The 13,768-nt window shown below is 38.0% G+C and overlaps 1 protein-coding gene across 1 annotated transcript; it reads left to right on the plus strand.

The window, feature by feature from the left end:
- The first annotated feature begins 4,747 nt into the window (after positions 1 to 4,747).
- Positions 4,748 to 6,510, plus strand: LOC148033089 (microbial Terpene synthase-like protein 13). The gene is made up of 2 exons (XM_087683991.1): positions 4,748 to 5,276; positions 5,846 to 6,510. The coding sequence occupies exons 1-2, from the start codon at positions 4,748 to 4,750 to the stop codon at positions 6,508 to 6,510; spliced, it is 1,194 nt and encodes a 397-aa protein (XP_087540117.1).
- The last annotated feature ends 7,258 nt before the right edge of the window (positions 6,511 to 13,768 follow it).

The raw sequence follows: 13,768 nt of genomic DNA on the forward strand, positions 1-13,768 counted from the left end.
ATTTTGATGCAGGTCAGTGCCTCCTTTTGTGGTTCAACAGGGTGAAACAAGACAGGGAAAGAAGCAGAGTGCCAAGTGAGCGGGAGTTCAGGGAGTTTCAGGAAGTTATGGGCTATGACAAGTTGCAGGAAAGCACTACTCATTTCCTGGAGGAACGCCAAGGGGAGAGCATGGGTAGTGTGAACCTTCAGAATGAGAAAACCTTCCTTTATGACGAGAAACTGGAGGTGACGCTTACTTTGCTTTCATCGTTTGCTTTGATTAGATTATGGTGGAGGTTCTTATTCTTCTCACTGTAATTCAGATTTGGTCTATTTGGTTTATTGCAGAGGTTGTTCGGAGAAGTAGATGAGTTTCTAATCAGGCACAGAAGAGAGTTCCATGGACGCGAGATGCAGCTCTAAGGCACTACCTGAGGGGGCTTGCAAAATCGAAGGTTTTAGTACACCACAACAATCTCAGTGATGAAGGTGTTGTGGCCACATTTTTCTTCAAAACACTCTCCCGGTTTCTCGATGGACAGTCTATCCCTAGCACCTACGAGAAGGTAATTTTGGTAGAGAAGTTCACAGCCCTGGATGTCTTTGGCTACCAGCCTACGTCCCGATGCTCAAGAAGGGGCTATTTTAATGCCTATGTAGGGCTTGCATTAGCATTAGGAATAGAAGACAATGAGCAGTTGGAACCCTATGGAAAGAACCAATTAACACGACTCAAGAGAAAACAAGACCAACTTTTACTAGAATATAGACCAACTGAGGGGCAAAAAGATGTATGATGTATTCCGCAACATTTCTTTACACATTGTTAATACAGTCCATTGCTTTGTAAGTGGCTTTTTGGTTACAATGTGTTCACTACATCTAACTACAGTTCCTTCACCCATCGATAATTAATAAAGTGGCATTCCTGTCTCCATCTTTGTTGTGATTGAAGAGCATTTGAGTTTCTGAATGCTTGAATCTTCTTCTCCCTTTTTGATTGAACTTCCCTCAAAGCCTCCACAATCTTTGATGAATGTAGAGTCTCTTCTTTGTGAAGCTGTTGCATTATTCGTCTGTAGAACCACTGGAAGAGTTCACGAAGGCTATTTCCTTTATGATTGCCACCACCATGTTGATTATGTTTGAAGTATGCATTGCGTGCCATATAATGCGACTTCTCCATTCCCTGAGTGCTCCATATGCTTGGATCACCGTACTTTTTGAATGAAGAATGGTAGATGATTATAGATGATGTGTTGACATACGACAATATCATATGTTTTAGAATTATATCCTGAGATGCAAAATGATGTAGGCCAGATTTTGAAGCTTACCATGTAATGTGTTATGTTATTTTCTGTCCAGGTTGCGGTAAATTGTTTTTGAATTGTTGAAGGTGTGTTTGAAAAACCTTGATATCCAAAGTCGACCAGGACTCCTTGTCGCACATCTTGAAGATGTTGTCCACTGCACGCCATACCTCCGGCTTTGCATCTCTGGATGCAGCCTCATGGTCCTTAACTGAAATGTGTAGTTTCGGACCATTGCTCGTACTCTATCCTGCTGATGTGGTTGGATGCACGCTTTTTAATTGTGTTGTTGATTGGTCTCGATAAGAACTGCCTTGTCTTCACTCCACCTATAGAAACCTTTCTAGAAAGATCTTTTTCATTGGTGGAGAGCTTCTGGTCTTGCTCAATTTAAACATTTCCTCCATGAAGCTGCATATTGGATAATACCTTTTCAATAGCAGCAATGCCATCACGGCGTTCAGACTTATTTTTGATTTTCCATACAAACCCAATGTATAGGTTGATTAGTTTCTCTATGATCACCACCTGCAATCAAGGGTTTTTGCAGGCTCCATGTAGTACAGGCACGGTAAGAACAAGGCTCCTCGATTGCAATTGTATAAGCATTTTAATGTCTTTAAATCAGAGGCCAGGTGCCAAACAACTTGAAAGGTGCCTCTGTCTCCAACAGTAAGAGTCCTTTGCCTTTGCATCTGCCCACTAATAAGATCAGGAATGGGAGTTTGTCGGAAGACCCATTCCAAGACATCATGGTCCTCGGTTAAAACCTACACCAAATCAAAATAATACATCTATTAGATTGAGTGTATAAACTACACTGTATTCACAAGAAAATGACCTGACAATACATACAAGAAAGCAACCGAGCCACCATAGATTCATTTCTGATTGTACTGAGAAGTACAGTGGATCATCCTTGGGCAATTTTCCCATTGCTCTATCCATCAATGTTATGGCTACTCTTTCCATCTTCTTATCATTCAGGATCTCACACTCGTCCATCTTCAGAACAAAGTTGAGAACACCGTTTGTTTCATCATGTGTGATATTGTAAAACTCAACCATCCTTCTCTGCAACAGCTCCAACTCCATGAAGATGTTGTTGTGTTCATCATATTTGACAGTGCCTCGTTTCCCTTTGTATTCATTTGTAATGTGGTACGAGGATCCAACATAGTCGTTTTGCTTCTCGTTAAGTCTCTTCCGAAGCTTCCAAACATCTATAGTGGTTGGTAGAAGTTTTGGAATGATTCCTTTAGCTTTGAATGCAGACTTAAAGGTCTTATGTAAGAAGGCATATCCTTTCCGACTAATACCACTCTCATCCATAGCGCTCTGTACATTCTCAATGGATATCGTGTTGTTGGTAATAAACTGATCCACCACCTCCCTCTGCACAACCTTAAATTTCTTCTCTTGCAGTAGTTCCTTTGCAACCTTCGAGCTAATCAGAGGTTTCATATGCATTGCTAGGTTGATATTATCCTTGTCGGGCTGCAATACAACCCTGCATGCAGAACCCCAGTGTTAATGTATGGAGGAGCCAGAGGGAAGAAGGCGCATAGAAATCAGAGGGCACATAGGAGCAAGAGAGTACATAGAATCAGAATGCTTACCTGATTGCTTTGATCCTTTTCTTGAGTCCTCCTGAATTAACCTTAAGATCCTCTACGTTTCGCAACTTTCTTTTCCTTTGCCGAGGTCCAATAGATGTTTTCTTCATTCTGTAGTGTTCAACTTGCTTTTGTAGCTTGTTGATCTCTTGTTCCTGGTGCTTGAGCTTTTCTTCTAATTAAAATTATTATCTCATCCCATATGCTCAATCAAAAAAGAAATTCAACTCTTTTTTGATAGCGTATGCACATTTGTGTATGTTTTTAGAGAGTGCACACATTACATGCACATGTTCAAACTATTAAAATATCATATCATGTTCAATCATTAAAATTATTATCTCATCCCATATGCTCAATTTAAAAAAAAACCATTTTTTTATAGCGTATGTATACTATTAAAATATCATTTCATGTGTAATTAAAAAAGAAAAATTTTCATGTCTAACTCAAAAAAAAATCATCTCTCTCTCTAGGAAAAGGGGAGATATATATACACCTTTCCCCTTTCCATGACTATATCCTATGTTTAATTAAAAAAGAGAAAGGGTGTGTGTATGTTCAATTGAGAGAGAGAGAGAGAGAGAGAGAGAGAGAGAGAGAGAGAGAGAGAGAGAGAGAGAGAGAGAGAGAGAGAGAGATGATAGAAAATAAATATGACCCCCACTCACCTTTCAAGAAAGAAAGGGCCATCTTTATTTTCTAGTACCAAGCTTCTGTTCCTCATGCCACATAATTTCAAGGTCCCCAAAGCAAAGCTCTAAATAACATGTGGAATACATTATACATTATAAATATAGATGATAGATTAGCCTAAGGGTGAGATATTGGACTTGTGAAATTAACTTGTATTTTATTTGGGATAATACTATAATTTTAAAAGGTTAAGTGAGTACTATAGGTTTGGTGAATGAGTGACTATATGGGTCATTAAGGGAACAGTACAATGATGGGGGGACTGCATGAATTATGATCTCCCTCCCTCGTTCTCAGTACGGGGACAACCACATGTGACTTATCGTCCCGCAGTACCTCCGTACAGAGAAATTGTATGCTTGCCATGAGGAAAGGGTTATAATGTCAATTTGTTGCTCAAAACTTTTTCATGACTATATCCTATGTTTAATTAAAAAAGAGAAAGGGTGTGTGTATGTTCAATTGAGAGAGAGAGAGAGAGAGAGATGATAGAAAATAAATATGACCTCCACTCACCTTTCAAGAAAGAAAGGGCCATCTTTATTTTCTAGTACCAAGCTTCTCTTCCTCATGCCACATGATTTCAAGGTCCCCAAAGCAAAGCTCTAAATAACATGTGGAATACATTATACATTATAAATATAGATGATAGATTAGCCTAAGGGTGAGATATTGGACTTGTGAAATTAACTTGTATTTTATTTGGGATAATACTATAGTTTTAAAAGGTTGAGTACTATAGGTTTGGTGAATGAGTGACTATATGGGTCATTAAGGGAACAGTACAATGATGGGGGGACTGCAGGAATTATGATCTCCCTCCCTCGTTCTCAGTACGGGGACAATCGCATGTGACTTATCGTCCCGCAGGACCGGGTTACAATGTCAATAGGCTGCTCAAAACTTCCCACTGACCAACTCATTAGTCACACCTCTCATCACCGTCCACACACCCCGTCGGATCGATGTGGGGTTCTGAATATGGTCGCGGCGTTGTAGCAGGCGATTACAGTGGATGGATCGCCTATATATATGGGCATTATCATCGCCTGCATATGGGCATCTATCCTCTGACTGCAGAGAGAGAGAGAGAGAGAGAGAGAGAGAGAGAGAGCTGCTTCGACCGCCTGAAACAACTGAGATGGTCAGTACACACGAGGTGCAATGTATTAACGTGCCCGGTGATGACGATGATGAGCAGACCGTCGATAGGCAGCAGCTGCTTCAGTTTCCCAGTATATTAAACCATCATCATGGTGATGCGATTCGGCAGCGCCATGTAGAGGACTACTGCTCCTTCCACGTGAAGTGCCATCCGAAGCTAGCGTCGCTGGAGGAGAAGTGCAGCGCTTGGATGACGGAGCTCTTCCAGGCCCATGGCCTCCCGGAAGTGCAGCTGCAACGGATCCTTGACATCCGCTACGGCCGACTCACCTGCATGATGTACTCTAACGCTGCTTCCGAGGCCCGCTCCTTCACCCTGGCGAAGCTCATGCACTGGATATTCCTGTTGGATGACCTCGTTGACGACCCCCGCCACCTCGGCCGCAACCTCGCGGCTGCCCGCGTCTTCTGCTCTCGCCTGCTTCTGTCCATGTTCGGGCCGTCTAATTGCGTCGCGGCGGCTGGCCTGATCACCACACCACACGACATTACGAGAGAGTTGCAAGGTAGTATGATGTATTATCCTATCCCCCCAACGTTCCTATACGAGGATATGCGGACCAACCATGTCCTCCGCGCGCACATTATAACAGCTAGTAGATAGATACATACCAGAATAAACAAGGCATTCGTATTGTGCGGCACAGTGCACGAATTATTTTTCCCACAGCAAATTATCGAGTATCTATAATCATAAAATAGCCGGACTATATATATGTATAACATGTTACCCTCTAATTTGAAACACCGGGTATTTTGATATCCTGATCAAGTACATTTATTTGAAGGGTTTCACAAAATACTGATAATGAGAGGCCAATAAGAATGACACTCAACAAAGCATTGTTTTCAACTTTTACAATATTCAAAATACCAAGGATTTTACATTTACTTATATTTGAAGGCTTCACAAACAATGATAATAAGGGACCAATGGAATGACACTCAACACCGCACTGTTTTAGGGTTTCAGGATGTCCAAAATATTAAAGAATGTACATGGACTAACATTACAATTATATAGAACACATATGACTTTGTCTTACTTGAACTCATATGTCTTACTTTGTGTTAGGCATTCCCATCGAACAACTATCCAACCAAGACTTGGTGATCAAGTTGGGAACACAATGGTTAGGAGATATGCAAGCCCAAGGCATATCACCCAAGCAATACAAGCACGTGCAAGTAGCCGTTGTGGATTACCTAATAGGAATCCTCAACATTGTAGCCTTGAGAGGCCAAAACAAGCTCCCTAGCCTTGAGGAGTACATTGTCCTTCGTCGCAAGGATGGGGGTTTTGACATTGGTATTTTTGGGTGCGAGTTTGATCTTAACATGGAGCTTGATAATGAGGCTTTGGCCCACCCGTTGATCCAAGACTTGCATCAAGCAAGCGCTGACCAATTGAATTGGATCAATGACATTCTCTCCTTCAATGTTGAGTACCATGAAGGAGACTACATCAACCTCCTCAGAGTATTGCACTATCAGAACAATCCAATTCCTTCTCATGTCACTCACAAAATGTCCAACTTTGAAGAGGCTTTCTCTCAAGCTTATGCTATGATTAAGGCTAAAGATAAGGAGAGCATCTACCTATCCCATGAGATTAGTGTGTGGAATCCCTCCTTGCAATGCTACGTCGAGGCTATTCATCAGTGCATAGCTGGGATAACGGCTTGGACTCTTGGAAATCTACATTATAGAAAATATGCAACCACTCTCTCTACCAAGTAATGTAATCATAGGCACCCCCAAAAGTACACTATAGAAAATATGCAACCAATGTCGCGACCAAGTAATGTAAATATAGGCACCCCCAAACCGCTTTTATTCTATGACCTCTTTAAGCATGCTTAACTACCTTTAGTACTAAAAGAAAGGTCTATATATTATCCCTAGCAATGCTACACATGCTTAGATTGTTCATATTTATATTATTACTTATTGACCATGTTAATCCTTGAAGTTATATTCACAAATAATGCCTCTAGGATACTCTAATAATTTCAATTGCAAGCAATTATGGTTTATGTTAACACCTCGCCCAAGAATTTATTTCATTTAAGAACTCTATACTTGAATGTTTTTCACAAGTTAAGGTCTAAATCCACATAAGTATTTCCTTTTAGAACACAGAAAAACACAACACAAAAGGTTATTATAGAGCATGTGAATTCAAGAACAAAAATAGAAAATTGCCATTAACAGAATGTCATGAATTGTTCCTAAAAGAAAGAAGGCACTAGAAACTGTGTCTACTCTTTCCATTAATGTGACTATTAGCTCAAATTTATCGTTTATTTGATGCACGATATGAGATGTAGTGTTATCATACGAAGGTGATTCCATTATTCTTACCACACCCATAAGATTTAAAGCACACTTAAACCTTATTTAAGTTGCTTGTTCAAATTGTAGTCTCAAGGAAGTTGTTCATGGTAAATATTATTCCAAGGTTTTGGATGTTTCTTTTTTTAAATGTATACTTCATGTCAAAAATATTGTTTTACCTCCCATGGCCATGAGCTATGCAACAAAGTACATCAAAATGTTTGAGAATAACTTCATCTCACAAAATCTTAGGGTGAGTGCTTGTAAGAGGGCCTTCCCATTCATGTGCATGAACCCTCTCTTTCTCCAAAAGGTTAGGAACCTTAGTGATGCGATTTAATGAAATTGTGTAAGGAAGAAAAATCATGGGGATGCTACCACCATGCCAAAAATTGCATGCCATCACAATGAACACACATTAAGAATATATTTTACATCACCTTATTCGCATGTATCCTTTATGCTATTAATAACATTACTCTCATCCCCTTGTAATCCTATCGTCTTTAATCGGCTCATTGTTGTTCTATTTTTGAGACCTCATGAATCAACAATTTTTATTCATCTTAGCCATTATTCCTATCAGCGTTTACCTTATCGGTTATCCCTATCATCCACTACAACTAAAACTTGATATTAAAACCCTTCTGTCCAACCAACTGATTCTCAAGGTCATCACAAAGGCCTCTTGTAGAGGATTGAAGGACTGGGCATTTTGCGATGGAGGATTGAGGGTGAATTAGTGATAAAAGACCCACACAACCTTCATCAATGTCTAGACCAATCCCAATGGCAATATCATCGACTTAACACATTCAAATGGTATAACTATTATAGCATTAAGGGTTTTTAGAATTATTGAATGGTAGTATTGCATGGTTTTAGATTTCTCGAGCTACTCAATGTAGCCAATTGGGATATGACGATGAACTCTTACAACACAAAAGGGACTAAGTGCATTGTCAACCATGCTCGCCGCTACCACGCTTCGCGTGATGTGCATCAGTGTGAAGTTTGCAAGGCTTCACCTCGCTTGCTTCACATTTTTTCATCAATATGATTATTTTTTAAAGGTGCATTGCATGCACAAATATATGAATCTCATGCTTTAATATTTCCAAAGAAAAGAAAGGCCAAGTACCCACTACAACACAAGTCAAAGTCTTCTTTAAATTAGTAGTTTGCATGCTCAATATATTGCAAACTTTATTTCAAAACACATTGCACCTAGTAATTGATTGTAGCATAGCTTATGAAGAAAATAAAAAAGCACATTAAAAATTGTAAAGCCATTCAAAATAGTTTTCTTTCAGAAAAGGGCATTGTTAGTGAGCATTGAAGCATCCATAACATTGTATATAGCAATGATACTCCCATGTCGTTTCCACGCGAATGATTGCAATTATCACACTCTCTGAACTTCCTTTTACTTGAAAAATAACATGGTGTTGACTTATAAATGAAGACTTGTATCAAATAAGATTTGAAACGAAAAAGAAAATGTAGTTTCAATTACATGAATTAGAAAAAGGCATGCAAACCTCAGCTTTATCAGACACAATAACACCAAAGTGCAATTGATGCATCCTAACCAAGCATGAAAGATCTATGAATTGATTATGCTCCCAACATTGTGGAACATGCAAAGAATGTCTTTTTTTGAATCAAGAATGCCTCCGATGTGGCAAAACATAAAACACTAGATATGAGTCCCATATTGAATCTCTACAAATGTTGCACTGGAGGAGTCCATGCATGTGAGAGTTGGCAGCCGCTCCACAATGTGAGCAAGGCTCCTACACATAATGGGATATGCCAATACATCTATAAATTTTTCTTGGAGATGTAGCTAAGTTTTTAATGCAGGATAACATTAGTAGATGGAGGTAGACATCTGCAAAAGCCAAGGAAAAGAAGAACAGATTTTGAACACACCACAGTGCAAAATTAAGCAAGAGGGGTCAATTTTCAAAAACTGGATCATGTTTATACACATGTTTGTAAATGAAAAACTTATCATAAGCAAAGTTAGATGAAAAATCACATCATACAATCCAACAATAACACTATATTAGGGAATTTGGAAATTCTCATATAGTTTGGGAATTTCCAATATAGTTAATATTTGGCTACATGATCAAGTCTTGTCCCCTTATTTGAAAGTGGAGCCTATCCTAATTACTATATAGTTATATTTCCAAGTCCCACTTTGAAGCATGGGTTAAGATTTAGCCATATGGCAAAATCTTTACTCCTTATTTGAAAGTGGGACTTAGGAGATTCCCAAGTTCTTTAATATGGTGTTCAAGCCAAATAACTACTTTTTAACAAGATATTTGATCCGACTTAACATCAAAACTATACACTATTTGGTAAGCCTCACTAACGCAATTTAAATGACACCAATATTCTGATTGAATTGAAGATAATTATTTTGCTTAATTCATTTGTAGGAACAGATGTAAATTACAAATTTATATCATAAGCTCATCATAAGAAGCATATCCAATTATGTAAGTGGAATCAATGCACCAAATCACTCATGTCAATAATCCATTGAACTTAGTGATACATACTATAAGAGGTGACATTTGCAATAGCAATATAAAGAGGGTCACAAAGGAATTTCAAAGTGCAAGAAATTGAGAAAACAATAAAGAAATGTTTGCAAGTGATTTTGAAGAGCCTATATCACGTCTCAATTCAAATGGAAACATCAACTCATTCATGTTAGGAGCGCATTAAATGTAGCAACAAATATTTTCAATGATGCCACTTGATTTTTTGAAACTACCATTTGCTCAACAAATCCCTTAATAGGTGATGTGGTTGTCACATTTTTTGACCCCCCGATTTGAATCATAGCTCTCATTCTTCAGCACATTATGCACCAACTACCTTGTTTGAAAAACCCCCTACTACCCCTTGCAATGCATAGCATAACTCATCAACAATGTTATGGAGGCAAAGATGTGCACTTTTCATCTCCTGCAAAATATCATGCAGGCATATAGTCTACATTTGTATTTACTTCAAGAAAGATTGCATTTCTTGGCCAACCATAATTTCTACACTTTAACTTCAATTTTCCAAAAACTCCAAGATGATGAAGAAGTGCCCATAATATATGCAATTTTTTTATGCTTGGAGAAGCAAGGACATGCTTCTCTACTTGCTTCATTTGCTAGCCGAGGGTGTGCAAGCCCCTCTTCCATCGCCATAAGAGACTTTGATCTAAGGAATAGGTACATGTAACATTTCCTAATATATATCTGCGAACAACACATCACAGCCTTACATCAAGAAGGCAAGATGAGCTATGAATACAAAAAGCCTAAAGAAATGAAAACAAAGAGGTAATCAAAACATATATGCTTGAACGACACCAAGAGGGCAAGTGACACTAAGATGTTTTTCTCATTACATCTTTGATATTCCAGACATCCATTCAATTTGGAGATGTTTCAAGCATTGATGTAGTAATTACACTATGCATAACAAGAAAAGATGATTGGCCATGCTCCACCACCATACAAAAGACTAATCATCATAGCAAAAATTGACAATTCCACTTATTATATAATTTTATGGAGAACGGAAAGGATTGACAAAGGATAGGAAACTCACTAAAAAAAAGACAATAATGAAAAGAGAAATGTAGCTTGATAAATATTTGAAAGTAGCTATCCATACAATTTTCCCAAATCTAGATTTTTTTCATACAATACTATATGAAAAAGTTTTGAATCTAAGAATCAAAGAAAGTGGCAAAAGTATCTAGCTTTTTCCAACACCTTGAGGTACACAATGTTGGTAGTGGTAAGAGACATTTTTATCTTCTAGCAAAACCTTTATGGAATCAGTAAATCTCACATGACTAAAGCAACATATAGCTGGCCATGGGAGACAACTGGCATCTTGAGATAGAGACCCAAGGAGGCCAATGTTGGACCCTAAGACTCATTAATAATTATTTAAAAAGCCAACTTAATATAGAATTGTCTTCTTCACATGATGAAGATTGGAATAAATACACTCCTAGGTATGAAGACAATAACATCGATATTACTTCTAATGATAATTTCAACCTCCAAGACTTTTCTATGGAATTGTTTGCATATCAATCTTGTACCATTACAAAAGCCCATAACAAGATTCAAATTTCTCAACAATCATCAATGCATTTTTTCTCAACACCAAACAATGTGGAGAAAATCGGCCTCCTAGATCAATGGTATTCAAATACTCACTTGACTAAAGGAATGAAAGTTTTGTGTCAGTCTTAGCTATAGAATCAACAATGTAATACACATGAGAATCCCCTCATATTTTACGTAAGAAACCAATGTTCAACACATTAACATCTTTATTTTTGGAGGCCAAAACAGCATTTCCTTTAAAAAAAGATGCATAATCTTGCTTGCAATCAATATCCATGTAAACATATGAGATGAGATCATCCATGGTTATGTCCTGCAAAACCATATATGTTGGAATAGCAACCTAGTTACCATCATCCAAACAATCCCAACCATCCCCCAAGACATAGAAGCCATTCAACAAGATTGTGATTCCCATTGCCATTGTCTTGCACTGGATTTTGCATATTTTAAGTCAATCGCAAAACATGCATATGATTCCATAGAGGAGAAAGACAAAGGGTTGCATCCACTATCTCTTCACAATCGCCCTTTGGCACAACAAGTAGGATTTGAGAAAAATATCCTCCAAAAAGAATCACCTTTCCTCCAAATAGCATATCACATTCCATTATATCCCTCAATGATCTATCTAGTGCCTTAAAAGCATGTCGATGCATCACTGGCACCTCATCCCAAATAATAAAATATGCCACCATCAACAATTCCGCAAGCTCACATCATTGCTCTGAAATGTTTCACGACAAAGTACTCTTAAGCTCAAGGGGAATCTTAAACCTTGAGTATGTAATACACCCCTTTGGCAACAACAATGCTACAATATGTGAGGATGTTGTTGCCAACACAACTTTTCGTTGCCCTCTCAATTTTACTAGCAAGCAATTGTACAAATAAGTTTTCTCGATCCATTTAGCCCATCCAAAAAGAAAAAAACAATTACAAAAAGAGGCAATAGTGTTAAGTGCAACCAAGTATGCCCTTCTTTAACATTCATTGACTTGATTCCATTGAGCGTGCCTTATTTTGCTTACTCGTGATATCAATAGCTAACTCCTCATGGATCAAAGGATTATAGGAAGTCAACATCAATGACTTGTCAATTTTAGGCATTCCTTTGAATTATGCCAAACTTTAGCAATGTTTCTGTAAGATGTCTTCCAATTATTGCAAGCCCAGATTGAACACCAAGTCTTGAGCAGATGATCTATGTCCATGTAAAGAAATCAAGCCATGACATATATCATCTGTCATGTCAACCTTAAATCACTCCCATAGTTAGCATGGATGCATTAGATCATAAAAAACCAACAATGTTGCAAATAATGTGCATAATTGTCTACATGTCTAAACCAACATGACCTCCTCCATGCACATGAATCATTCATGATCATTTTCTAGCAAGCCTTCGCTGTGCAAGCTGCTTTGAAAGTAGGATACAAAACTACATCAATTGTACAAAGGTCCCCAAATGACTTACATCTCCTACACTCTGTAAGAAGTAGTCTCAAGTAGTAGGGCTCACCCCTAAAAGGAGGAACACAATATATACAACTACAAACATCTCCCTCTTTTCATTTTGTCCAAATTTTCCTTGTTGGACTCCAAACCTAGTAGTGAGGGAACTCTTAGTACAACAATGCATTAGCCTCTGGATGGCTTTGATTGCAAACAAATCACTTTGCCAAAGTTGTTTGCTACATGTTGGCATTGGAAATTATTTGTCTTACATCATCATTGTCAAGGAAGGTGACCACATTTCAAATATCAGGCCATCAAAGATACATGGTAGCTAGAGTTAGAAATGAAAATTATTGTCTCAATTATGAATGAAGGTGAAAAGTGTAGATGATGCTCAAATATTCATGAATAATAGCACTAACACTCAAAAATAATAACACTAATATTATTTAAGTAGATAAGGACTCTAGTCTAAAGATTAGTTGGAGCAAGAGAGAGATTATGCTCCTTTCATGTAAGATATTTTAATTCTCCACCGCTCAAATAATTCATCAAGGACACTGACCTCACAAAGTGTCTTGGCTATACTAGCCCCCATCAATGAAGAATTATGACACATATTCTATAATTTATTAGGCAATGAAGTGGAGATTAGAGTTGTACCATGATATACCACAAGTGGAAGACCTCCTATTTGTTTATCAACACTTTTCCAAAATTATCATAGAATAAGCCTCTAATTTTCCTTCTCCATGACTACAAAACAGATGGCAAGAACAAGCCACTTTGAAAACTAGCCTTGGACACTACAAGAACAATAATAGTCTACTCATTGAGAAGATATACAACCCTACAATGCAATAACATGAAAAGTCCTTACAATCCATCATGCTTGTTATCTATCCTTTGGTTCAACTAATCGGTCTCCCAACTATGCACATGGAGGGAACATTAACAAAAACCATAACTTGATAAAATTACATAAGCTACTACTGCAAGAGCATGAAGGATGGTGGAAAATCCTAGGCAAATACTTATAAAAG

The sequence above is a fragment of the Lygodium microphyllum genome, chromosome 8 (genome assembly GCF_053477565.2).
Source record: "Lygodium microphyllum isolate KBCC chromosome 8, Lygodium_microphyllum_v1.1.10, whole genome shotgun sequence".
In the NCBI taxonomy this organism is placed as follows: Eukaryota; Viridiplantae; Streptophyta; class Polypodiopsida; order Schizaeales; family Lygodiaceae; genus Lygodium; species Lygodium microphyllum.